We start from the raw sequence: 23,523 nt of genomic DNA, 5'->3' as shown, positions 1-23,523 counted from the left end.
AAATAGTCTTCAAAGACAAATCCTGTAATCATCGTCAAAAATGCGCATTAGTAAAACAAGCTGTTATGCATGCACGCAAGAAGCAGTATTTGCATACAGACAGTGGCAAGCTAGATTATGATCATAAAGACACGTTTCAACGTTCCCGTCTGTTCTCTGAGACGTGAGGATTTCCGTGCATCAGCTCTTGGGGTGTAAACAATTTTCCACGCGAGGGAATATAATGCATAAATACAGATATTTCTCGATACTCCTCGAATTGAACTTGTTCAGTTTATCTTTTTGGGATTTCCTTTCATTGGAAAAGAAAAATTTTCCCCAAAACATCAAAGAACGGAAAATCGAAGGATGAAAGAGCGACCAAGCGTATCTACAGGTTGGGCGCTATCAAGGGTTTGCATATTTAACTATGGATCTATAGATGATGTATTCTTTCCTGTTACAGATATATATATATATCGCATTGGTTGGTTGGATTATAACCTTCAGCTCATCATGGGAGTAAACAACTCAAGCTAGCAGCTAGGTGATTCCTCAGATGGTAGTCTCGTAAATTAAAACAAAAGAAAACAATACAATCAGTGTCTGGTACTGATGTATCATGCTTAGTCTATTTTGCACCTACCAAGTTCAATCAATGTACACTTTTATTTCTGTATATTTTTGTTTTTCTTTTGAGCATTAGAAATCGTTTCACGAATGATTCGAAATGTCTTAATGGAATGTAGATTAGTACTATACTGCTAAAACCAATATACAGCTTTTTCAACAAAAAAAAAAAACTTTGGTGAAGGTTTAGTTGTTTACTAAGCTTGAAATGCATTATATACATATGTAAATAATACACAAGGAAAAAAAACCGGAAAAACGTGCAGACAAAGTTGAGGAGAATTTCATATTGTTGTAGCCTGCGTGCAGCCAGACTTTTCTCTCGTATAGACTTAACAGACAGTTAGAGGCCGGCTGCACGCAGGCTAATATTGTTGACCTTTCGCTAATTGAATTCACGTCGCCCATAGTGCATTTCGGGCATACAACATTCAACAAAAACCTTTATCGATCTTTCTTGCAAATAGCTGGATGCCCGAAGAAAACCTAACGTTATGTTGAGCAGCACCAGTTTTCGGGCAAATCTCAAATAATAATGATGATAATAATAATAATAATAATAATAATGATAATGATGATGATGATAATGAATTTATTTCAATCGAGGGTAACAGCCTTTACCTTAATTAAAATAGATAATTTTTAGTTGGTCCTCAATGAAGAAGAGGAACGTCCCTCATGGCTTTAGAAAGTGACAAGGCAGCTCGGACAGGTATCGAATAGAAAGGGAAAACAATATGGTGTTCCTGTATGTAATATCACTTGTGCTGCCGGGGGGTATTACATTATTTAATCATCCACTATACTAGTGCCATAATTATACATATATATATATATATATATATATATTATATATAGACTTATATATACCAGTATACATATCCACCTCTATTTACATCAAGATATATATTAGTGGAATTATTAAGCTCATGGGTTGCCTATGGTACAGCATGCCACAGGGTAACCAGCTGGAAAAAGAGATTTTAAAATCTTGCAAACTTTTTCCAAGCATTTGGCTACAAGGAGAAGAATGCTTTGGAAGATCGTTTTTGGGTCGAACGATCACGTGTTAGAAGATTCTTTGTTTGAGTTGTATCCATATTCATGTGTCTTCTTATGTGCAACCGTTAAGCAAAGAAATGGTACTGCAGGAAATGATATGTAGAATAAATGTCTGACAACGTGCAAAGCATTCTGGTCGTGGTAGTCAACTAACAATAACACGTAAACGAACTAAAATACTCATACCACATGTCATATCAGTGTCATGACAGGATCTCTACACCAACACCCAACATGTAACGCCATACCAGTACATGTCATATCAGTGTCATGACAGGATCTCTACACTAACACCCAACATGTAACGCCATACATTACATGTCATATCAGTGTCATGACAGGATCTCTACACCAACACCCAACATGTAACGCCATACCAGTACATGTCATATCACTGTCATGACAGGATCTCTACACCAACACCCAACATGTAACGCCATACAGTACATGTCATATCAGTGTCATGACAGGATCTCTACACCAACACCCAACATGTAACGCCATACCGTACATGTCATATCAGTGTCATGACAGCATCTCTACACCAACATCCAACATGTAACGCCATACCAGTACATGTTGTCATATCAGTGTCATTACAGGATCTCTACACCAACACCCATCATCCAACATGTAACGCCAGACGCTTTATACGATTTAAATCTTTAGCTAGTTTTCTAAGATCTGGTTTGGCCGAGTCAAGCTCATCGTAGTTTTCTTGTGTTTGTTCCAAAACTGGAGAAGAAAAGAGTTGGAATACAAAGTTAGCATTCATGCTTTAATTAACCCTTCTATGTTAGCCATAACTGGTTGCTCCCTCACTTTTATTTATCATGTGATAAAAGAGAGTCACTTTTCCAGAAGAGCTACAGGTGAATTCTAGCGACAGTTCCCCTTCCCCACTCGCTAAAAACAGGACAACCTCTTGGAGACGTTATGCAAAGATGGTTACAGGCTTACATCAATGTTTTGTTGCGAGCAAAGCAACACCCTTTAAATTCAACTCAGATGAGAGATTTTGAATGTTTGAATACAATTTCAAAACTAAAAGCGATGAGAAATGAACGAACCTTCAATCTGTCGTTCAATGACATCCATCCTAGATTCCAGTGATTCTTGCAGTTCTGCAACATCATTTATTAAATTACTCATGGCTACATCATCCTCGGTCTCGTTTGGACCCAACGCATCAACAACATCATTCTTATGTACAGTATTCTCAGATGAACTGGGTGTATTGATTGTTTCATTCTTATCCTGATCTGCTATCAGTACAGCCACCCCAGAATCTTCTCTTTGCTTTTCTACATTGTTGTTCAGTCCTTTTTTATCTATTTTTTTAGAATTGAATTCAGTTGTTTGGGTATTCCCTTGGGCTGTGCCACCCACAGGAACGAGAGGAGGCAGAGGACTGATGGCTTCTTCTTCTTCAGTTCCTTCGGTATTATTATTTACACTCGAATTGACAGTCAAATTCCCTGGGCCTTGTTGAGAGGCCACCTCTCCATTTAACAGTCCATTTCCATTAGAGATGCTAGTATTCTCTATACCATTCTGATTGTGATCTCTCAGAGGCGTTTTAGGTCTTTCAAGCCCGTTTGGAAAAGGGTCTTTTTTGACCATCAGTAACGATGTTTCGATTGATGGTTTTATAGAGTCTAGATTGCTAGGGCTTTTTAGTGCTGAGTCTGGGTCTTCGTCAGTCTTGTTTGTTGGTTTGTACCACATTCCCAAGGCAGGATGGTTGGGTGATCTGACAAACAAACAAACCAAAATAAAGGAAATAAGAAAAAACAAGAAATAATACTCTAGGGAATGACAGGTGGTCTGATTTGGGAAACCAAAGAGGTCTATAAATCAAGTACACACACAACATAATATTATACCTGAGTATGTCCAGTTTAACACGTAAACTCTTCAGTACACTATCGACACTATGCATATCAGACATCAGATCATGTGTTGATAATGATATTTGACTCTTGTAACTTGGATTCTCTTCTGTCTCAGACAAGAACGAGAAGGATGGAAGCGAACCTTTCCTAAACCAATCAAAGTCGTTCTGAAAAACAAAATACCACATCATTAGCCAAGTAATAGGGATGCACCATAATTGTCCCCCTCGATAACACCCTATTTCCTAGTTCGTCAGCTGACAAAATTAAATTGTGTCTATATAGGAGAGAGGGGTTCGTATGACTTACTCTATACTTGGCTCGTCTTCTTAGGCCTGTGGGTATAAACAAGTATGTCATCAGAAAACTGTTCACAGAAAAACCTTTACAACAAAAGCACACGAATAATTGCACACCTTTTTGCACGTAACGTGGTTCAATAATTGAAATAAATTACACATTCTAAGATAGTGGAAATGATCAGGATGTACAACTACTGAATTAAATCACATCATTCGCGCTTACTACTAATGTAGATACTTCTTCTTACTTCAACAAAACTAAGCTAGCTTATTTTCCCAATATCCGTTGCTGGATTCTCCTCTACGCTTACTGTGGTCAAATAAAAACCTCCCATGGCAGACAAGAGAGTTGGGGCAAGTCTAGATTATTTTATATTATTGCCAGCCAGGTATGCGGACAGCTTCCTAAAGAGAAGGGAAAATGAACTTACAATAACTTAATAATTATTGGATACCTTTGGGATTACTGCAGACGTAGCACAGATACTTAGATGGTACAGTCTGCTCCGTTAAGCCTACACACTCACTGTGCTGCCATGTTAAACACTGCTCGCACTGAAAACAACCAGACGGACAATACTGTTAGTACAACTAGATAATGGAGAACAACTATTGAATTAAAATTGAAAAAAAAGACCACCCCTCCCCCTTCAAAACGAAAAAACGAAAGCAAGCCCTCAAGCTGGAGAAAACTGAGCTGTGAGTGACACCTAAGATCCACAAGCAAGTCGTTCTGACAAACTTGTTTGCTCAGCACAGTTGGTCAATCAACTTTCTCTCTCTGTAAAACCCAACATGCTTAATCCAATTCAAACTGTCAGTTTGTTGTTTCCTGTCTTAGATCAGCCCAGAGATTGTTTCAGGGTTTGATCTGTGAGTAAGCTATGCCCTGGAACAGAAGTTGTAATAACAATAATAGATTGCTGGTTGGACTAGTACCTGTATCATGAAGCCACCTTCATCAGTCTCCTCACAGCGACATCGTATCACATCCCCAGTACTCACATCCTCTTCCTCCACTTCAATACTTTCTATTGAACCACAGTACATGGCATCTGCTTCAGTCCCTGGCTCAATCTCCAGATCAGTGTCCTGTAAATTAGATTTAACTGGTGATTCTACCTTGACAGCAAGAGATTCCAGTACTGTAGTGATGTCGTGTTTTGATTCAGATGGTGATATTTCTGGTAGTGATTCTGTAGACAGTTGCCCAGGAGCTGAGGAGCGATGACAGCGACGCTTGGCTAAATTAGGACCAGCAACATCAGGAGAACTTTCTGGGGTACCATCTGATCTCATGGACGCTGGAATTATGATGCATAAATATATATCATGGATGATAATGATTCCATTTGGGTTAAGTTTAGTTTGTTAATCTTATGAAAATTTGCTTTTGGGCATATGGATTACATCATCAATATCGCCATCATTTACTGTATCACCTTCAGTTCCACCAACATCAAGATTACATTAAGATACTTGCACTAACGAGTCACATGACGCCATCCACCAAATGTCATTAAATATAAAATCAAATATTGTACAAGGATTTGCATGGGGAAAGTGTTGGCTGGTAAGCTTTTGCCATCCAGTGCATTTTCCCATACAAATCCTTATAAAACATTCAATTTTATATCTAAAGCCATTTCTCCAGTTTCGCTTATCATGAACTGAAACTCTGCCTTCCTACTTATGCCGAGATGCTCTTTTCATTTCTGTATTTTTTATTTTGAAAAAACTGCTCGTTTTAAGGGAGATACGGTCAAGTGACCTGTTAGTGCAAGTCGTCTATTCATCATCATCCATCACAATCACCAACACTAACATCATCAAGACCATGATTAGCAACGTTATCACATCATCACTATTGCCATGCAATTTATCATCATCATCATCCACCTTCATCACCAATACTACCATCATCAAGACCATCATCAGCAACATTATCACAATATCATTATTATCGCCATGCAATTTATCATCATCATCATCATCCACCTTCATCACCAACACTACCATCATCAAGACCATCACCAGCAACATTATCACAATATCATTATTATCGCCATGCAATTTATCATCATCATCATCATCCACCTTCATCACCAACACTACCATCATCAAGACCATCATCAGCAACATTATCACAATATCATTATTATCACCATGCAATTTATCATCATCATCATCATCCACCTTCATCACCAACACTACCATCATCAAGACCATCACCAGCAACATTATCACAATATCATTATTATCGCCATGCAATTTATCATCATCATCATCATCCACCTTCATCACCAACACTACCATCATCAAGACCATCATCAGCAACATTATCACAATATCATTATTATCACCATGCAATTTATCATCATCATCATCATCCACCTTCATCACCAACACTACCATCATCAAGACCATCACCATCAACATTATCACAATATCATTACTATCGCCATGCAATTCATCATCATCATCATCATCCACCTTCATCACCAACACTACCATCATCAAGACCATCACCATCAACATTATCACAATATCATTACTATCGCCATGCAATTTATCATCATCATCATCATCCACCTTCATCACCAACACTACCATCATCAAGACCATCACCATCAACATTATCACAATATCATTACTATCGCCATGCAATTTATCATCATCATCATCATCCACCTTCATCACCAACACTACCATCATCAAGACCATCACCATCAATGTTATCACATCATCATCCCTATTGCCATGCAATTCATCATCATCATCATCATCATCCACCATCCTCACCACCATGATTATCATAATAATAATAATAATAATAAACTTTATTACTGTGTCATGTCGTTCTAGCTTATTTAAATAAACTAATTGGGGACACCTATCTAGAACCCTATAAAACCAATAAAAATCTTATCCCATGTTTCCAACCCTTAAAACAACCCCTATATGATATTTACAATTATCTAATTTACGGTAATATCCCACCCCTCCGACTAAATATACCCATTATTCTTACACTTTTGTGTAAACTACAAGCTAAATCCTTACCCCACCGACCCCATAGTAACTGTAAGATAATTCCCACCCCCAACTGATCCTAATTTACATGTGTTCGATACTCAGATCGATACGCTTACTAGGTAGCGCATAAGAGGCAGTTTTGGCAATCATCTTCATCTCAATCATAATCCAAGACCCAATCATTCATCGCCAATCATTACCTGATGATCGTTTTCTCTTAACTTCCTTTCCAGTAGGTGAGTGATAGTACTTGATGTGACAATCCAAACCGCTCTCTTTACGGAAAGATTTATCACATCCAGCAATTGGACACTTGAATTTATTATGATCCATCTCGATAACAAGTTCCTTAGGTGCTGGACCAGCTGTTGGTAGCAAGCAATAGAACAACGTAAGTTAGGGTTAGAAACCTTATTCATCATGGTCACATGTTTTTTCATTTCAGATTTCGTGTCATTCTCTTGAGAATAAGCTTCTTTGTTTGAGTTGTATCCATATTTATGTGTCATCTCATGCACAAATGTTAAAAAAGAAATAATACTCTAGGGAGTAACACATGGTCTACAGGAAAACAAATAAGGTCTATCGAATCTCAATTCCACTGAGAACAGTACTTACCAGGTTCTTTTCCTTTTCGAGTCTAAATAGAAACAAGAATGAATGAGTCAATCCATATACTGTACTAATAAACTGATGACTAGTGGTTACTAGTTGGGAATGTGTTAATGTGTTGAATACAACAAGTGAATAAGAATGACTAGTGGTTACTAGTTGGGACTGTGTTGGTGTGTTGAATACAACAAGTGAATAAGAATGACTAGTGGTTACTAGTTGGGACTGTGTTGGTGTGTTGAATACAACAAGTGAATAAGAATGACTAGTGGTTACTAGTAGGGACTGCGTTGGTGTGTTGAATACGACAAGTGAATAAGAATGACTACTGGTTAGTAGTTGGGATTGTGTTGGTGTGTTGAATACAACAAGTGAAAAAGAATGACTAGTGGTTACTTGTTACAGTGCTTTATTGGTGTGTTCTGACTTGTAGATCAGCTAAGAGGTCGTTTTGCTTTTTCTAATCAAAATTGACAGTTTTACGTACCTTTCCTCCAAATGAAGCTGCTTGACTATACATTGGTGTATTAGCATCTGAGCTCTGAAAATTACTAGCAGCAGCAACAGAGCTAAACTGTTGATCTAACTGGCCCTCACTAAATTTAGATTGAACAGTCATTGGTGAAGAATTGTCTTTTTCTATTTCTTTGCTCTTCGGACTCTCCTTCAAGGTCTTTTCTGTCTGTTTCTTTAGTTCTTTTGGAGTTGTAGATGAAGATCCTCTATGTATCAAGTCCCCGTGTTTACCGTGATCAGGTGATCTATCGGGTTGTCCTGGTGTAACATCCGCAGTGGAGGAGGCCGGATGTAATGTTCGTTCATTCTTCCATCTTCTTATCATTTTAGTTGCTTCACTTTCTGGTACAGGAGAAATGTGGGAAGGAGATTTTGGAGGGCGTTCTAAAAGACAAACCACTCAACTATTAGCATTTAGACCTTTAGTAAACAGTAATTACTTAAAGCAGCATTCAGTAACCTAGGCAACTTCAAACCGGTTGCTATTGTTGTTGATACATTTTCTTGTTACAGTATGTTTGTCAGTGCTATTAATGAAAGGTTGCTATTGTTGTTGATATATTATCTTGTTACATTACATATATTTATTCTGTAGTAGTCGTTATTCTTGTTGTCTATGTCTTGTTGCTTTGTTACTGTTGTTTGCCTTTAATCCATCAAACTTACAGTATACAAGTCAGTAAATTTCTGATTGAATGAAGCATATACAGTAGCACCCTGTGGACTATAGTTTTCATAGTAATATGAGATTGCAAATGCATTAACCTACCATGTCTCCACATTTCTTCATGCTTTGGAGGTAAGGGACAATATTGAGCAGCATGAGGATGTCCATGGGGTAGCCAGGGACCATGATGTGAAGCACCATCCCTATAATGAGCCATGTGAGGTGATGGCCCTGGGTGTAGGATTCTTTGCTCTACTTGCATAAGCCTTGCCAGGGCACTCTCATGATGTGGACTAGCGTCAGGTGGTATGTGATGGTATACTGCACCAGTACACCTGGCACATGAACCTGATTATACAAGAATACATATATTACAATATACATGATATGGACCAGCGTCAGTTAGTATGTGATAGTATACTGCACCAGTACACCTGGCATATGAACCTGATTATATAAGAATACATATATTACATGATATGGACCAGCATCAGGTGTTATGTGATGGTATACTGATAAATATTATTATCTTATACTCACATGGCATCGGTGGCCTTGTATCATAAGTAGGTACATTTCCAGGGGGGTACATGACATACCCTGCCGAGTGTGGATGAAGATGAGAGGGTGGTAGGTGCATAGGGTGTGATATGCCACCATGAAGCTGTGCTCTGGGAGGTGGAGGGTAGATGCTTCCATGCTGTTGACAGTGAGGATTTGAGCAACACTGTGCTGCCATTGGTGCATATATCAGCGGCGGAGGAGGTACACTATATGTATCCATTGGGTAGTGATGACCAGCAAGAGCGGCAGGTGGAGTGGGTGCCTTCTGTGGGGGAGGGGTAGGCAGGGTGGCTGGAGGTGGAGTTGCCATCAGAGGAGGTGGGGAAGATTGTTGTACAGGTGTCATCTGGAAAGCTGAAGGTGATTGCACTGCAGCCTCTGCTTCACTCTGCCGCTGCGCAGATAATTTAACAGTAATTTGATCAAGTCTAAGCTTCTTGGCTTGAAAGTTCTTTTTCCGTTTGACTTGAGTTTGGTTTTGAGATGCATCAGCTTCATTACTAGTATCCTGCTTACAACTTTCTGAAGTATCTGGCTCTAGTTCAACAACAGCAGTGTCCTCACCCAAGCTGTCAATAATAGTATCAATGGATTCTGTTGCCTGGTCTGTATGCGTTGGTTTAGTCTCCAAAGGAGAAGGGTCAGGTTTAGATACCTCAGGATGCATTACAGCCATGGAGTAGCCATATCCTCGAGGGCTTATGGCACTACGGCTTCTCGTTGCTCTCTTCTTCTCTCCAGTCCCATTCTGATTCCCTTTCACTTTCTTCTGTGTCTTAGGAGACACCTTGGTCAATTTCTTTGCTGTGGTTTTATTTTCTATCATTTCTTTAGGCTGTTCTGTGTGAACCTCATTAGAAATACTGTTCTTTTCAGGCTGTTCGTCGATACTTTTTACTTCACGTCTTCCAGAATCCTGCTGCTCCTGTGTTTTACCAGTCACTTCTGGTTCCTTGACAACAATGTCATGTTCTACTCTATCATCTTTTTCCTTTTCCTGATTAATTTCATCTGTTTTCTTCTCAATATTTTCAGGCAGTGCTTTATCTGAAACAAAATCTCTATCATCAACTCTTGTTCTTGTTGATGCCAACTCTAACCCTTCTTTGCCTCTCTCTGTGCTATTACCTTTGTTATCAGTTCTTAATAAGCCTTTATCCTTGGTTGGAAGTCTTTCTAAGTCTTTTGGGAAATCTGTTACTTTTTTAAATTCAGTTTTTTCTTTACTGCTCTCTTCATGAGCCTCTAGACTAGTTACAGCACTTGTACAAGTGTTGTCCTCTGAGCTTTCCTCTGGATTTTCAGTAGAAAAACTTTCTTTTTCATTTTCGTTTTTTTGAGATTCTAATTTTTTATTTTGTGGCATTTCCATATCAGTTGACGTTCCTAATTTTTTCTCACTTTCATTAGTATTCTTATCTTGCGTTTCTTCCTTCTGTGTTCTTGGCTCTACTATTTGATTTTCTGTCTTTTCATTTTTTGCTTTTGTTTCTTTTGTGGATTCTAGTAAGACTTCTACATCCTCTGATGCTGGTGAAGATGGCTCACTGCTAAAATAAAAATATTTCAAATAAACATAACAAAACCTGTCTAAGGCATACAGTACAAACACTACACTAGAAGTGCTGTATTGCACAAGACCTTCAGCTTAAATTCCTAAAATCATCAACCTTTTCTGAATTAGCAAACATGGTTCATTGTGCGACGACATCTTTTGTTAATGCCTCATATGAAGTCATTTGTACCCAAGCTAGACCACAATGCATCATGTTCTATGCAACCCTGGCTAATTAGTCTATATATTAAATAATAACATAGTCAAAAGTTTGAAAATTACAATATATATCTACTTACATAAGTTTATGATTGTCATCAGTGGATGGTGTTTCAATTTTCTTTGCTTGAACAGGACTTGGTGTGCTTGATTCTTTATTGCTTGCAGGCTCAGTGCTTTGAAAACGCATTTTAAGAACAGTTCATTCACAAGTGATGCTTATAAATCAGTTTACAAGAAAAAGTTTTTGTTATAATTGATTTCAAGTAGCTACTGAAAAATAATGATATCTTCAAAGCTTTCACCGGTCTACGGCACTGAACTGAATTATGGGACTGAATTAAGATGGTTCCAAAGAAAGAGCTAGCCCTTTAGTTGCAAAAAGCTCTTCTGTTTCCCCCAGATGGAACAATTTAAAATGTCTCAAGTGTGAATACAGAGATCATAATATGTTAAATACAGTAGCTTGATATGTTATTCAGTGGTTTTCCATATCATATTGTTCATTCGCTTGACGACTTGCTCAGCCACAATATTATTATGATATGGAAACTCAAGAATAAATGCTTTAAAACATGTTATCATCTCTATATTTACTACATCTAAATTATAAATATTTAAAGCAGTCCTTACTCAAGCTTTTGTTTCTTGTGTTTGTCTTTTCTCTTTAGAGTGACTCCTGCAGGAGTATTATCTGTTTGTTCTTTGCTTCTTTTCCTAGCCCTCTCAGCCCTGGCATTTGCTAATTTGGTTTTCCTTTGCATTCGTTCAGATTGCTGTGTCAAGGTTTCTTTACTAACTGGTAAGGCTTGAACTTTCTGTTAGATGTAAAAGGAGAAAGAATTAATGAAAATGGGAAAAGATTAGCATCTGGCCTCAAGAATAGTTAAATTACAAAATGCAAAAAGCCAATGAAACTGTCATAAATCTTGCATAATGATTGGTTGGTGGCATGTGCTTTATGAAAGCACACAGCACACAGACGCACTTTTTTCGTTTGTTTAATATTGACTGCTTCTTCCCATCATCAAGTACAGTACTGTATTATAGTGATTTGAAAATTGTGCTTTAAAAATCCATTATTATTATTATTATCCTTATATTATTACCAGTATTGTACGCACACATATATTTATACTTACCCTGTTATCAGGCTTAAGGTTGTTTTTTGGAATATTTTTCTTGACACCATCATAAAACAACACCTCCAATACACCTTCAAAACATAAGTATTATAGTTGTAATATCCATGACTGTAATACTATCACTATCACTTCAGGAAAGCTATTCCAGGGGGCAGGGGGGTGTTATCAAATTTGTTGAATATAATTGGGGAAGAGGGGGGAGGGAAGGGATGTGTTTTTGATACATTCATTTAAATAAAAACAATCCAAATTAATGGACAGATAGTGGAAAGATCAGAAAGCAATTACATTACTAGCATATAAGATAATTGAGCTTAAGTCAAATTCATGCATTACCATCATCAATTTTCTTTGTTATCTTGGCAGGATAGAACTTGCCATCAACCCACTTGGCCTGAACACGATCGCCAACTTTCCACTCCTGAAGAAGAAAAATAAAACAATTTGAGATTGAAGATCCTTTATACACAATTATCGTACTGATGTCAGATTATTTGGGTAAAACAGATTTAGTAACAATCAAACCACCATTTGCAGAGCTTGTGGAAACTAGTTGCACTTTTCAGAAATTGGGTTCCCTGTGCTTTTCTTATTGTTGACATTCGGAGGAGCGAAGCAAATGAAGTTCTCTCATCTTAAATGTTCAATCTAACTGGTAAGATGAGCAACATCCTAATGTTTTCTTTTCAATTTCTTAGTTTGGTTCTTTGTTTGTTATTAAGTTTTGAAGCAAATCCAGTAATAAAATTGATTGTGTGAGCAAGAATCAGTTGTAGAGGCACGAGGGCATACAAAAGACAATGTAGATCGCTTTGCTTGTAATTTCCATATGGAGAACATGGCTTTTTTATGTTCATGAAGAGTGCTTTTTGAATCTTTCAACCTTAGAGTCTTCGCAAGTGCGTAATGATAGTTATTATCCAGCTATTCAAATTAGAATACAAATAATGCAGGAGAAAACCTTGAGTGAGTACAAATATCCTGCAATATTTGTACTCTAATTTAACTTCATACAGTAAAAAAGTAAGCTCAGTTGGATAATCAATAACATATTAGACATTTTAGGGTGGAATACAAGTGATCATTTTTTTCATCCTTTTTGGGCTTGACAAACCCACCCCTTTTTTACTCTAAAATTTTTAATAAGATATATGTATTTTAATTAAATTAATGAGTAAACTAATGAGTGAAACTCGGCAGACAAATTATCCAGTAAACGATGATGATATACATAATCATTAACATTGTGTATAATATTATGTACAAGTAATATATACAGTATGAGTGGCTGTGTTGTATCTGATATACAAACTCGAGGTGTAGCCGAGAGTTTGCATATTGGATACAACACAGACACGAATACTGTAGATTACTTATCAAACGTCTTTCACTGAAATTTTCAAGATAAAAGTGAATCTGGCCAAGAAAATCCATCTTAAAGTTTATGCAAATGAACAGGATTCGGTATCTGATTTACAACACTCTTCACGGTCATGATTTCTGTTGTGTTTTCCTCATGAATTATTAATGAGTTTAATAATATGTTGTTAAAGTATGTATAAGCCATAATAGACAATAAATGTATTATAAGCATTGCAATAATCCTACACATTAGCCCTGTATATAATGATGTAAAACACCCTATATTGGTATACAGTGTACATTGTATGTTATGCAACTAAAGTAGGTAAGTATAATATACAATTATTCCTATGTTGTAAGTACTAGGTGTAGTAACTATAAGGTGCTATGTAGTAAGTACTAGGTGTAGTAACTATAAGGTGCTATGTAGTAAGTACTAGGTGTAGTAACTATAAGGTGCTATGTAGTAAGTACTAGGTGTAGTAACTATAAGGTGCTATGTAGTAAGTACTAGGTGTAGTGACTATAAGGTGCTATGTAGTAAGTACTAGGTGTAGTAACTATAAGGTGCTATGTTGTAAGTACTAGGTGTAGTAACTATAAGGTGCTATGTAGTAAGTACTAGGTGTAGTAACTATAAGGTGCTATGTTGTAAGTACTAGGTGTAGTAACTATAAGGTGCTATGTTGTAAGTACTAGGTGTAGTAACTATAGGGTGCTATGTTGTAAGTACTAGGTGTAGTAACTATAAGGTGCTATGTTGTAAGTACTAGGTGTAGTAACTATAAGGTGCTATGTTGTAAGTACTAGGTGTAGTAACTATAAGGTGCTATGTAGTAAGTACTAGGTGTAGTAACTATAAGGTGCTATGTAGTAAGTACTAGGTGTAGTAACTATAAGGTGCTATGTAGTAAGTACTAGGTGTAGTAACTATAAGGTGCTATATTGTAAGTACTAGGTGTAGTAACTATAAGGTGCTATGTAGTAAGTACTAGGTGTAGTAACTATAAGGTGCTATGTAGTAAGTACTAGCTATAGTAACTATAAGGTGCTATGTAGTAAGTACTAGGTGTAGTAACTATAAGGTGATATGTAGTAAGTACTAGGTGTAGTAACTATAAGGTGCTATGTAGTAAGTACTAGGTGTAGTAACTATAAGGTGCTATGTAGTAAGTACTAGGTGTAGTAACTATAAGGTGCTATGTAGTAAGTACTAGGTGTAGTAACTATGAGGTGCTATGTAGTAAGTACTAGGTGTAGTAACTATGAGGTGCTATGTTGTAAGTACTAGGCGTAGAAACTATAAGGTGCTATGTTGTGTAAGTACTAGGTGTAGTAACTATAAAGTGCTATGTAGTAAGTACTAGGTGTAGTAACTAAGGTGCTATGTAGTAAGTACTAGGCAAAGTAACTATAAGGTGCTATGTAGTAAGTACTAGGTGTAGTAGATAATTCATGATGTGAGCAAAGTTATTCTTCAAAGTACACATATCAAATATTGACCTTGTAAATCTGAACTTCCTGCTACAAGATGAGTAGCACAGCACAGCACCGCACCACAACAAGCATATGCAATAAAAACATAAGTACATAATATTATTATAAAGATATAAATGGAACACCACAAAACTTAGTAGCTAATCCAGAATGATTTTAAGGGGATGAATGATACCTAGAAAGGCAAACAGCATCCTTTATAGGTTTAACCTTATTCTTTATTCTTATTAATTTTTCATCTGCAAAGAATGGTGGCTAACCACCTAATCCACCCCCTGGACCTGTTCTTGGAACACTTTAAATATCATACAATCATAGGTTACGTTACTAAGATGTGTTACTGGATAGCTTGCTTTTAAATAGGCCCCAATTTGCTACTGGTAGCAAAATTTTATTTTATTTCCTAAGGCTAACAGTATGTGGCCACAAGGTATATATGTATATTATATATACACACACTTATTGAATTATTAAAGTTGATAAATATACAGGTTATCAAAAAAATTCATCACCTACAAGTTTGTAAATTTATACAGACCTGTTCTCATTTGTATTCAACTTTTAAATGGTTTTTCTCAATGGCTAAAACTCATTTCATTTTTAAAAAGCTTGAGTAGGACAAGAAACTATACTTCTAGACATTAGATAGGTAATAAATATACAACCTCTCTTGATTGTGAATGATCAGACAGATCAGCTGCTCATTCTACAAAAACTGTATAATTTCAACAAATTTCTTCAACATAACACCAGCAGCATTTTTCAATATTTGACTGTTAATCTAGTCTTTTTTCAGCAGCTGGCAATGAATGACATTCACTTAGTATTTATTAGACCTTGTACAATGTTTAAACAGCTGATAAAACACACTTCTCACACTTGTATTGAAATTAGATATTCTTGATGAAATGCTGATTAAACTAAACACTAAATTAAAGAAAAAATTGTTTCTAGAAAACCCAGGCTTTACTTTAATGAAAACATGATTAATAACCAGCTAAATTGAACTGCAGATGAAGCATATAAAATAACATTAACTACACTAGACCAATAGGTTGGAAAATAATTATTGATAATGATTTACAGTTAAAGATAAAAACTTAAAACAGACACACAAAAAAACCTTACTTAAAACTAATAGATATGAGAGTGTGTTTCAATATTTAGACAATACTACATTCCCCCTTGATTGCAAATGTGAACAACATTGGGTCAGGCTTCCTTCAATTATAACTACATCAACTACATTATGCACCTCAACTTGGAAAGCAAAACAATGGTATTTGTTTACTAGGAAAATAAAACTCATTTCGTCTTCCAAACTGGACTGGAATAGATATAAATAAACTATTTCTGATCTAAGCAAACACAAAAATTAATAAATGTCTTATCCCTGAGCAAACACAGAATATTAAAAATAACCTATCCCTTATAGATCAAACACACAAAATTAATAAATTTATGCTAAATTAAAAATAAAGTGAAAGAATCATTGCCTTTCACACTACGGCAGACAGATACAGGTAGTACTCTAACGTACCTGTACAATAGCTGCCTTATCTGCTTTGTCTTCTTTACTTTCTGTAGTTCTGCTACTGGGTCTCAGTCGTTCACAATCAAATGCTATCCATTCATCAAAACGATGATTCCAGCCTTCAAAATGAATCAACACTTTTTTACTGGACTGATCAACACGGCATATTCTGGCAGGATACCTGAAATAGGAATTAGAAAGAGTTATCAATCAATATACACAAAACACCACTGGACATTGGATTCTAATCTATTCTATTATTTAAAAAAAAAACTTGAATATAAGCTCTCTTAAAATAAAAGTGATTAAATAATAGTATATACACAAGACAGAGTCATATGAAAAATGCAAATAAGCTGATAGATCTGTGATACATGGCTTAGCACCAATTTGATTAAAAACTTAATCCTAATAAAATTTAATAATGTTTTGAGATTATCCACCAGCTAGTAATTCACCCATCAAAACATTTCCTTTTCATCTTCATGGATCTATATATGCTACATCCCAATTTTCAAAAAAAAAATGTAATTGTAATCTAAATCATCACTTCGGGGGTGAAATAATTGGGAGGCACCTGGCTGACTTTAACAAACCACACGTCCCTCAACCCAAGGACCCCTAGCACCATAGAGATTAATATACACACATTTCTCTAACATGGTATTAAGCAGGGCTAAAATATAACAGCTTGTCAGTTGAAAGTTAAGGTGGCTGACCAAATAGCCAACTTTTGATATTCTGGTTAAGTGATCAAGCACAAAACAATCTGAGTTGAGGCTCCAGGGAAACAAAAGAATTTAATATGATTATGCTATCGTTTCCATGGACCCTCAACTTGGATTGTTTTGTGCTTAATCACTCAAGCAGGATATCGAAAGTTGGCTTGATTTTAGTTTTACCTTGATGATACCTCATTTTTACTCTAATGTTACTGGTCAAAATGAACGGAAAGGAAAATATTTGACCACTAAGACAAGTTTCAATTCTGACTAGACATTGTTCAATGACTGGCTGTTATTCTTAGCACTCGTTAGTACTCTTTTGCTGATTGCAAGGTGTAACCCCTTGTACATTATACAGTATGTACACCTCTCTAACATAGATATAAGGATAGAACAACCCACAATGTAGCCACAGTTATGGTTATTTCTGCAAGCCTTACCCTTTGAAGAGTATTGACAAAAAACTATAAAGCTGTAGGGTATTCCATCATTATTCCTTTTAAGGAATTACAGTTACTCTCAATTGTTTAACTCATACAAAACATCAGTAGGAAAATCTTTTATAACACAAATACAGCAGGGGTCTACGACACACATACGGAGAGAGAACTTTCTTTGTCATGGCTGTAAAATTAATGAATCTCAAATTTGTTTGACCATGAAACATCTTCTTATAGAAATGATTACAGACATCAATCCTTTCATCTAAGGTCAACCACTAATAATATTGCTTTCATTTAACTAACATCAAGTGACAGTATCCAGTGATATAATAGAAGCTGAGTATACACACTGTAACTGCTTTATCTTATATTGCTAGATTGACGGCCAAAATATTCATTTTGTTATTAATACAGATGTTATTTACACTGATGACGACATCTGTACTGAAAACAATGATCACTACGCAGTATTTTTATTTTTTGATGGGAAAAAATCAATATAAATATACGAGAAAACTCATGCCAAATTTAAGATTATTCTTATAAATTGATAATTTAAAAACACAAAAAAATTGGATTATTACATAAGAGTGAACAGGGATACGAAATAAGAGTTGCAAAAATATTGAATTTCGTTCGATATTTGTTTTAAGATATCGCAATTATTATTGAATACGAGCCCTGTTCTTCGAACTCAAGATTAACGCAAACCATAAAATATCCTTTCTTTAATCTCAAAAATATTAAATAATAAAATGTAGTTGAAGTTTGGAGCTCAATAACCTTGTGGTCATTCAGTTAACAATATCTAATGCTCGTACTTTGTGAATACATTATTTTGAAGTTACCGCCTTTAATTCCCAGAACATTCTCACTAGTAAAAACATAATAATATGATATATAATACTTCCTTAGGATAACAAACCAGGTATGCTTATGCTTACCACTTTTTGGTAAAGTCCTGAGCCTCCACTCTCGTTCCAACTTGGAAAATTATTTTCTTTTGAGAACCTTGGTTCGACATGATAATCGAGCAAGATCAAGTTGTCTCAAAACAAACCCCAAAACAAGACTATTTTACTACAGTTATTCGATATTTTAAACCACCGAGGACTTGGAGAAGCCTTGAGGTGTTCTCCATCGAGTCTACGTTGGATAAACCTCGAGAAAAATGAAGAAATTTAATGTTGACATTTTGAGTTACTATGAAACATGCTGAGTGCAAAAACGAACTAAACACGAGGGTGGAATTGATAGCTACCCACAACACACTGCGCGCTCACTACATCTCATGAATATTATTCATGACTCACGGAAGATACGTAAACAATTTTTTTTTCAATTTCGAAACTTAGAACACTTATCTCTTAAACTTTGTTGTAGTTTAAATTTTCCTTATGACAAAAAGCTTATTTTTTTTCAAAATATGATGTATTTTTTCATTTGAATGCCATTTTGCGCTTTTCTGAAGAAAAAATTCATGTAAACATGATATTGTATTTCTAATACAAAACAAAAAACTTTAAGTTGCATACTTTTTTAAATAGAAAAATAACCAACCTATTTTAACTATGCAAGAGGTACCTTATGATCAAAATATCGTCCTTTATAACTCAATCTATAAGAATCCCCTTGTTGGGACAATAATATTGAAAAGTCCGCTAATCGTGTTTTCAGCTGAGCTCTTTTTGACGCCCACGTTGTAAATATCAGCAGATTCTCCACTAAAACACTCTTAATTCAGCCAATCACAGCGAGACACGAAAAGGGCCGCTTTATTCGATCTTCGGTCCATTTAGAATCATTCACTTCACACTTTTTGTCCAGTCAGTCTTTATTATCTCTCTTCAATACGTGTTTCTACTTCACTTTATAAAGAAATGCAGCTTATTTACGGTAAGAAAATTTTACCACTTGTCTCTTAATCATTCCTCTTCAAACCAGAATGGTTTTTATGCTAATTGGAGGCAATATTCGTGGAAATTTCAGGTGTATATTTAGTTTCTCTCGTGGCATTGTCTAATGCCTTGTACAGTCCAAGCTCAGATGTTGTAGAACTTACGGCCAATAACTTCAATGATAGAGTATTAAATGATGATGCTGTTTGGATGGTAGAATTCTATGCACCTTGGTAAGTCTAGTTTAGTTCATTTGAGGTTTCTTTGTTTTGCTTTCGTTAGTTTTTGCAACTTTGTTAAAAGAATGGTTCTAGAATGAAGAATTCCTCATGTTTTGTATTTTTAATGAACTAGAGCTAGCTTCTTTTTATAAACCTCTGGCTATTTTTTATTGTTGCTTGAAAAGTTATTTTATAGCGTGAGATGGCATTAAAATAGTTGAATACAGCTGCCTGATTAATTATTTGTGACCTAAAAACTCGTTTAAGAAGGTTATGTTCTACGTGTACTATATCTAGTCATTATGGTAATTGCCAGGCTGTAAACTGTGATTTGATATTAGCGTTACTTAGTTATAATACAGTGTAAATAACAGCTTTTTGTACTTTCTAACAACATATAAGTTTCCTTTTCCACGGACTATATTTTAATGCCAAAAATTTGGCATAGTTTTTTCTCTTTCTGATCTAATAGTAAAATCAATTTCAGAAAATAATATGCTATAGACAAAACATTAGATATGTACAACTTTAGCCACATTATAGTAAATGTGTATCCACTTTAAGTATAAGTTTGTACATATAATGTCTCATACTTGATTCTGTTTTGTTTACAGGTGTGGGCATTGTAAGGCTTTGGCTCCAGAATGGTCCAAAGCTGCTACAGCACTTAAGGTGATGATTACCCTTTAATCACTTGGTTGCCTAGTGATCAAACATCTCTATAGAGTTCTCAAGTGTGACGTCACGAAAAAATAAATGTTGACTTTAATTATTTTCGATCTCTAATTTCTATAGACAATCAAAAAAGACGCTTACACACGTGATTTGTATGGAGTAGTTATATATTCAAATGGTTATATCTCAGCTGATATTTGTCCGATTCTCATCAAATTTGGTGTGTAAACATCATTTTTCATTGTCTACCGAATTTGTTAACCAAAAATATGATCAAGCGAAAATAAATTTTTGTGACAGTCATCACTTGAGTACTCTATTGGTCATCAATCATAGAAGGTTACTGATGATTGGCTGTCTTGTTTCCCTGCAGGGTGTAGTGAAGGTTGGTGCAGTAGACATGGACGTCCATCAATCAGTCGGCGGTCCTTATGGTATCAGAGGATTCCCTACTATTAAGGTTAGAACTGATACCAACACTTAGATCTTCAAATGAAGAGAAATGAATCTGCTAAATGTTTTTGACTCGTTAACATCAATTCCAAGCATGAACTTGACTGCTAGCTCATTTGTAATAATAGCTACAAGAAAGTATCTGTCTGTAAAAGCCTTTAGACTAATACAAGTATGTTAGAAATAAGAGCAAATGGATACTTATCTTAAACTCATTCAAATGTTAGGAGAGAAGAATCATATATATATATATCCACTGATTAAAGTCTTAGAATTTCATTATCTGTGCCAAATGGTAGCCCAAACATTAAAGCCAAAAGTTCTATTTTCTGACATCTTTAGTTCTAAGTGTCCATAAAACTATTGCTTACATGTTTGTTTTCTTTGATTTCTAGATATTTGGAGCTAATAAAAATTCACCTAAAGACTATAATGGTATGTTGAGGTCTAAGATAAGCTGTTATGATTGAATGAATGTCAATGTATCATCATATCTAAGAGTACTGCTATTAGTTTATCCTCATCACTGGCAACTCTCATTCTGTCTTTTTCTTGGGCTTCCTGTGTTAGATGCCAGAGGTCTACAGAAAAGCTACGATTAGTTATATTTCTGCTAATAAAATAAATCATCTATCCCTGCAGGTCCTCGCACAGCCCAAGGTATTGCAGATGCAGCCATGAGTGCTGCCAAAGAAGCTGTATCACAAAGATTATCAGGGGGTGGACGCAGTTCTGGTGGAAGTAAACAGGTGAGTTATATGGCTGTCGTTGGTATCAATGATAATGATATTAGCCTGAAATGTAAACAGGGAATACCTTTGTCACATCCAGTCAATGTTGCCCATTGTGCTGATAAGGGCTATGGTAGCATTTTCAAGAGGATTTATCATTTGAAACTATTCATCCTCTATCCTAGCAATATGATACTGTACATCAATATCTAGGTTGGTGAAAGATCATCATCATTACTCCTCACAGCCATTTGCATCAGGAGCTTTAGGTCACCATTTACAGTATTGCCCAACCCATTCTGACAGTTATGTGCCTGCTGAAAGATATAACACATTGAAATTAAGGATTGAGTTGTAAACTAATTGAACATTTATTGTGAATGTAATTTCAGGGTGGTGGGAGTGGGAAAAAGGCTGTAATTGAACTGACAGACTCCAACTTTGAAAAAGAAGTTCTGAACAGTAAAGATCTGTGGCTGGTAGAATTCTTCGCACCATGGTGTGGCCACTGCCAACGGTTGGCACCAGAATGGGCAAAGGCAGCTTCAGAACTTGAAGGCAAGGTGAAGGTTGGTGCTGTTGATGCCACTGTACACACAGTTATTGCCAGCCGATATCAAGTCCAAGGCTACCCAACCATCAAGGTCTTTGCCGCTGGAGTCAAAGATTCCCATAGTGTTGAGGATTACCAGGGTGGAAGAACAGCATCTGACATTGTTCAGTTTGCTCTTGATAAAATGGCAGCATCTATCGAGCCTCCAGTGATTGAACAAGCAATAGATACTAAGACCCTAACTGGCAACTGTAATGAAAAACCATTGTGTGTCATTTCATTCTTACCTCATATTCTTGATTCTGGAGCTGAGGGACGAAACAAGTATCTCTCTGTGCTCAAAGAATTGGGTGAAAAATACAAGAAAAATTTATGGGGATGGCTTTGGTCTGAAGCAGGTGCTCAGCAAAAACTTGAAGAAGCTTTAGAAATTGGAGGATTTGGTTACCCTGCTCTTGTAGCTGTCAATGCGCGCAAGAAGAAGTTTGCAACACTGCGTGGATCTTTTGATCGTACTGGTATCGATGAATTCTTGAGGACTGTAGCTGTTGGGCGAGGATCTACAGCTGCCTTAAAAGGTGATTCTTTACCAGACCTTTCCACTATAGAGGCATGGGACGGTAAAGATGGGCAGTTACCACAAGAAGAGGATATTGACTTGTCTGACATTGATTTAGATGACGAAGACAAAAAGAAGGAAGAATTATGAAGAATAAAGTAGTTGTTACTAGTACTTTTGATATGATAGATAGGAATACTAAGCACTGCTCTATATGTGGGCTTCAACTTGTACACTTGTATGACATATAATATGTACCAGATTATTAGATTCATCTGGTATGGACACAATTTTGTTACTGCTTTTTCCTAATATCTCAACATAAAAAGGCATCTTTCATTATAATAATATTAAAAGTGGGTTAGTTATACTAGTATAGTGTAGAGTAATTCTGCTTGTGGTTTTGCATTTGCTTAGCTAAGGTACATTGTGTATTACTAAGTACAGAAATCTGTTTTATTCAAAATAAAAAAAATACACTTTTGTGATAGTGAATGTGTTGTTCATAAATAGAAAATGAATTTTGAGTCTGTTTTGAATTTTGTTTCCCTAGACACTCGTTCAGATTATTGAGATGTGATACTTCCCAAAACTGTATTCGATCAGTTGCTACATGTCAACAAGTTATTTATAACAAGGGTGGCAACAGCAGGGTGGATTGGATGGCTAGCTGACACCCTCCTTAGTCTC

The 23,523-nt window shown here is 36.0% G+C and overlaps 2 protein-coding genes and 1 long non-coding RNA gene across 7 annotated transcripts; 2 read left to right on the top strand and 1 right to left on the bottom strand.

The window, feature by feature from the left end:
* Window positions 1-141: 141 nt before the first annotated feature.
* On the top strand, window positions 142-1,801 carry LOC116298805 (uncharacterized). Its single transcript, XR_004197383.2, has 2 exons — window positions 142-376; window positions 446-1,801. It is a non-coding gene; the product is annotated as an uncharacterized LOC116298805 (long non-coding RNA).
* On the bottom strand, window positions 1,185-18,970 carry LOC116298804 (uncharacterized). 5 transcript variants are annotated; one of them, XM_089028842.1, is made up of 19 exons: window positions 18,688-18,970; window positions 16,582-16,756; window positions 15,048-15,068; window positions 12,519-12,603; window positions 12,180-12,253; window positions 11,671-11,855; window positions 11,118-11,213; window positions 10,392-10,813; window positions 9,240-10,310; window positions 8,802-9,047; window positions 8,004-8,416; window positions 7,523-7,544; window positions 7,105-7,269; window positions 4,808-5,172; window positions 4,324-4,423; window positions 3,876-3,901; window positions 3,558-3,733; window positions 2,742-3,424; window positions 1,185-2,406 (listed from the first exon to the last, which is right to left on the bottom strand). In XM_089028842.1, exons 1-19 carry the CDS (start codon window positions 18,765-18,767, stop codon window positions 2,294-2,296), a joined length of 4,518 nt encoding a protein of 1,505 aa, XP_088884968.1. In that variant the 5' UTR covers window positions 18,768-18,970; the 3' UTR covers window positions 1,185-2,293. The 5 variants fall into 5 exon arrangements, with proteins under 5 accessions (XP_088884968.1, XP_088884963.1, XP_088884965.1 ...); XM_089028837.1 differs by having other exon boundaries at window positions 9,240-10,813; XM_089028839.1 differs by having other exon boundaries at window positions 9,240-10,810.
* Window positions 18,971-19,527: 557 nt separating this feature from the next.
* On the top strand, window positions 19,528-23,323 carry LOC116298807 (protein disulfide-isomerase A6). Its single transcript, XM_031707364.2, has 7 exons — window positions 19,528-19,639; window positions 19,733-19,874; window positions 20,477-20,534; window positions 20,911-20,997; window positions 21,386-21,425; window positions 21,633-21,739; window positions 22,114-23,323. Exons 1-7 carry the CDS (start codon window positions 19,624-19,626, stop codon window positions 22,981-22,983), a joined length of 1,320 nt encoding a protein of 439 aa, XP_031563224.2. The 5' UTR covers window positions 19,528-19,623; the 3' UTR covers window positions 22,984-23,323.
* Window positions 23,324-23,523: the final 200 nt, after the last annotated feature.

This window comes from Actinia tenebrosa, unplaced genomic scaffold, assembly GCF_029948245.1.
Source record: "Actinia tenebrosa isolate PJP-AT-01 unplaced genomic scaffold, QUT_ActTen_1.0 PGA_scaffold13__45_contigs__length_12533684, whole genome shotgun sequence".
Classification (NCBI taxonomy): domain Eukaryota; kingdom Metazoa; phylum Cnidaria; class Anthozoa; order Actiniaria; family Actiniidae; genus Actinia; species Actinia tenebrosa.
Note: the sequence above shows the minus strand (reverse complement) of the source record. Positions and strands in the feature narration are given on the sequence as shown.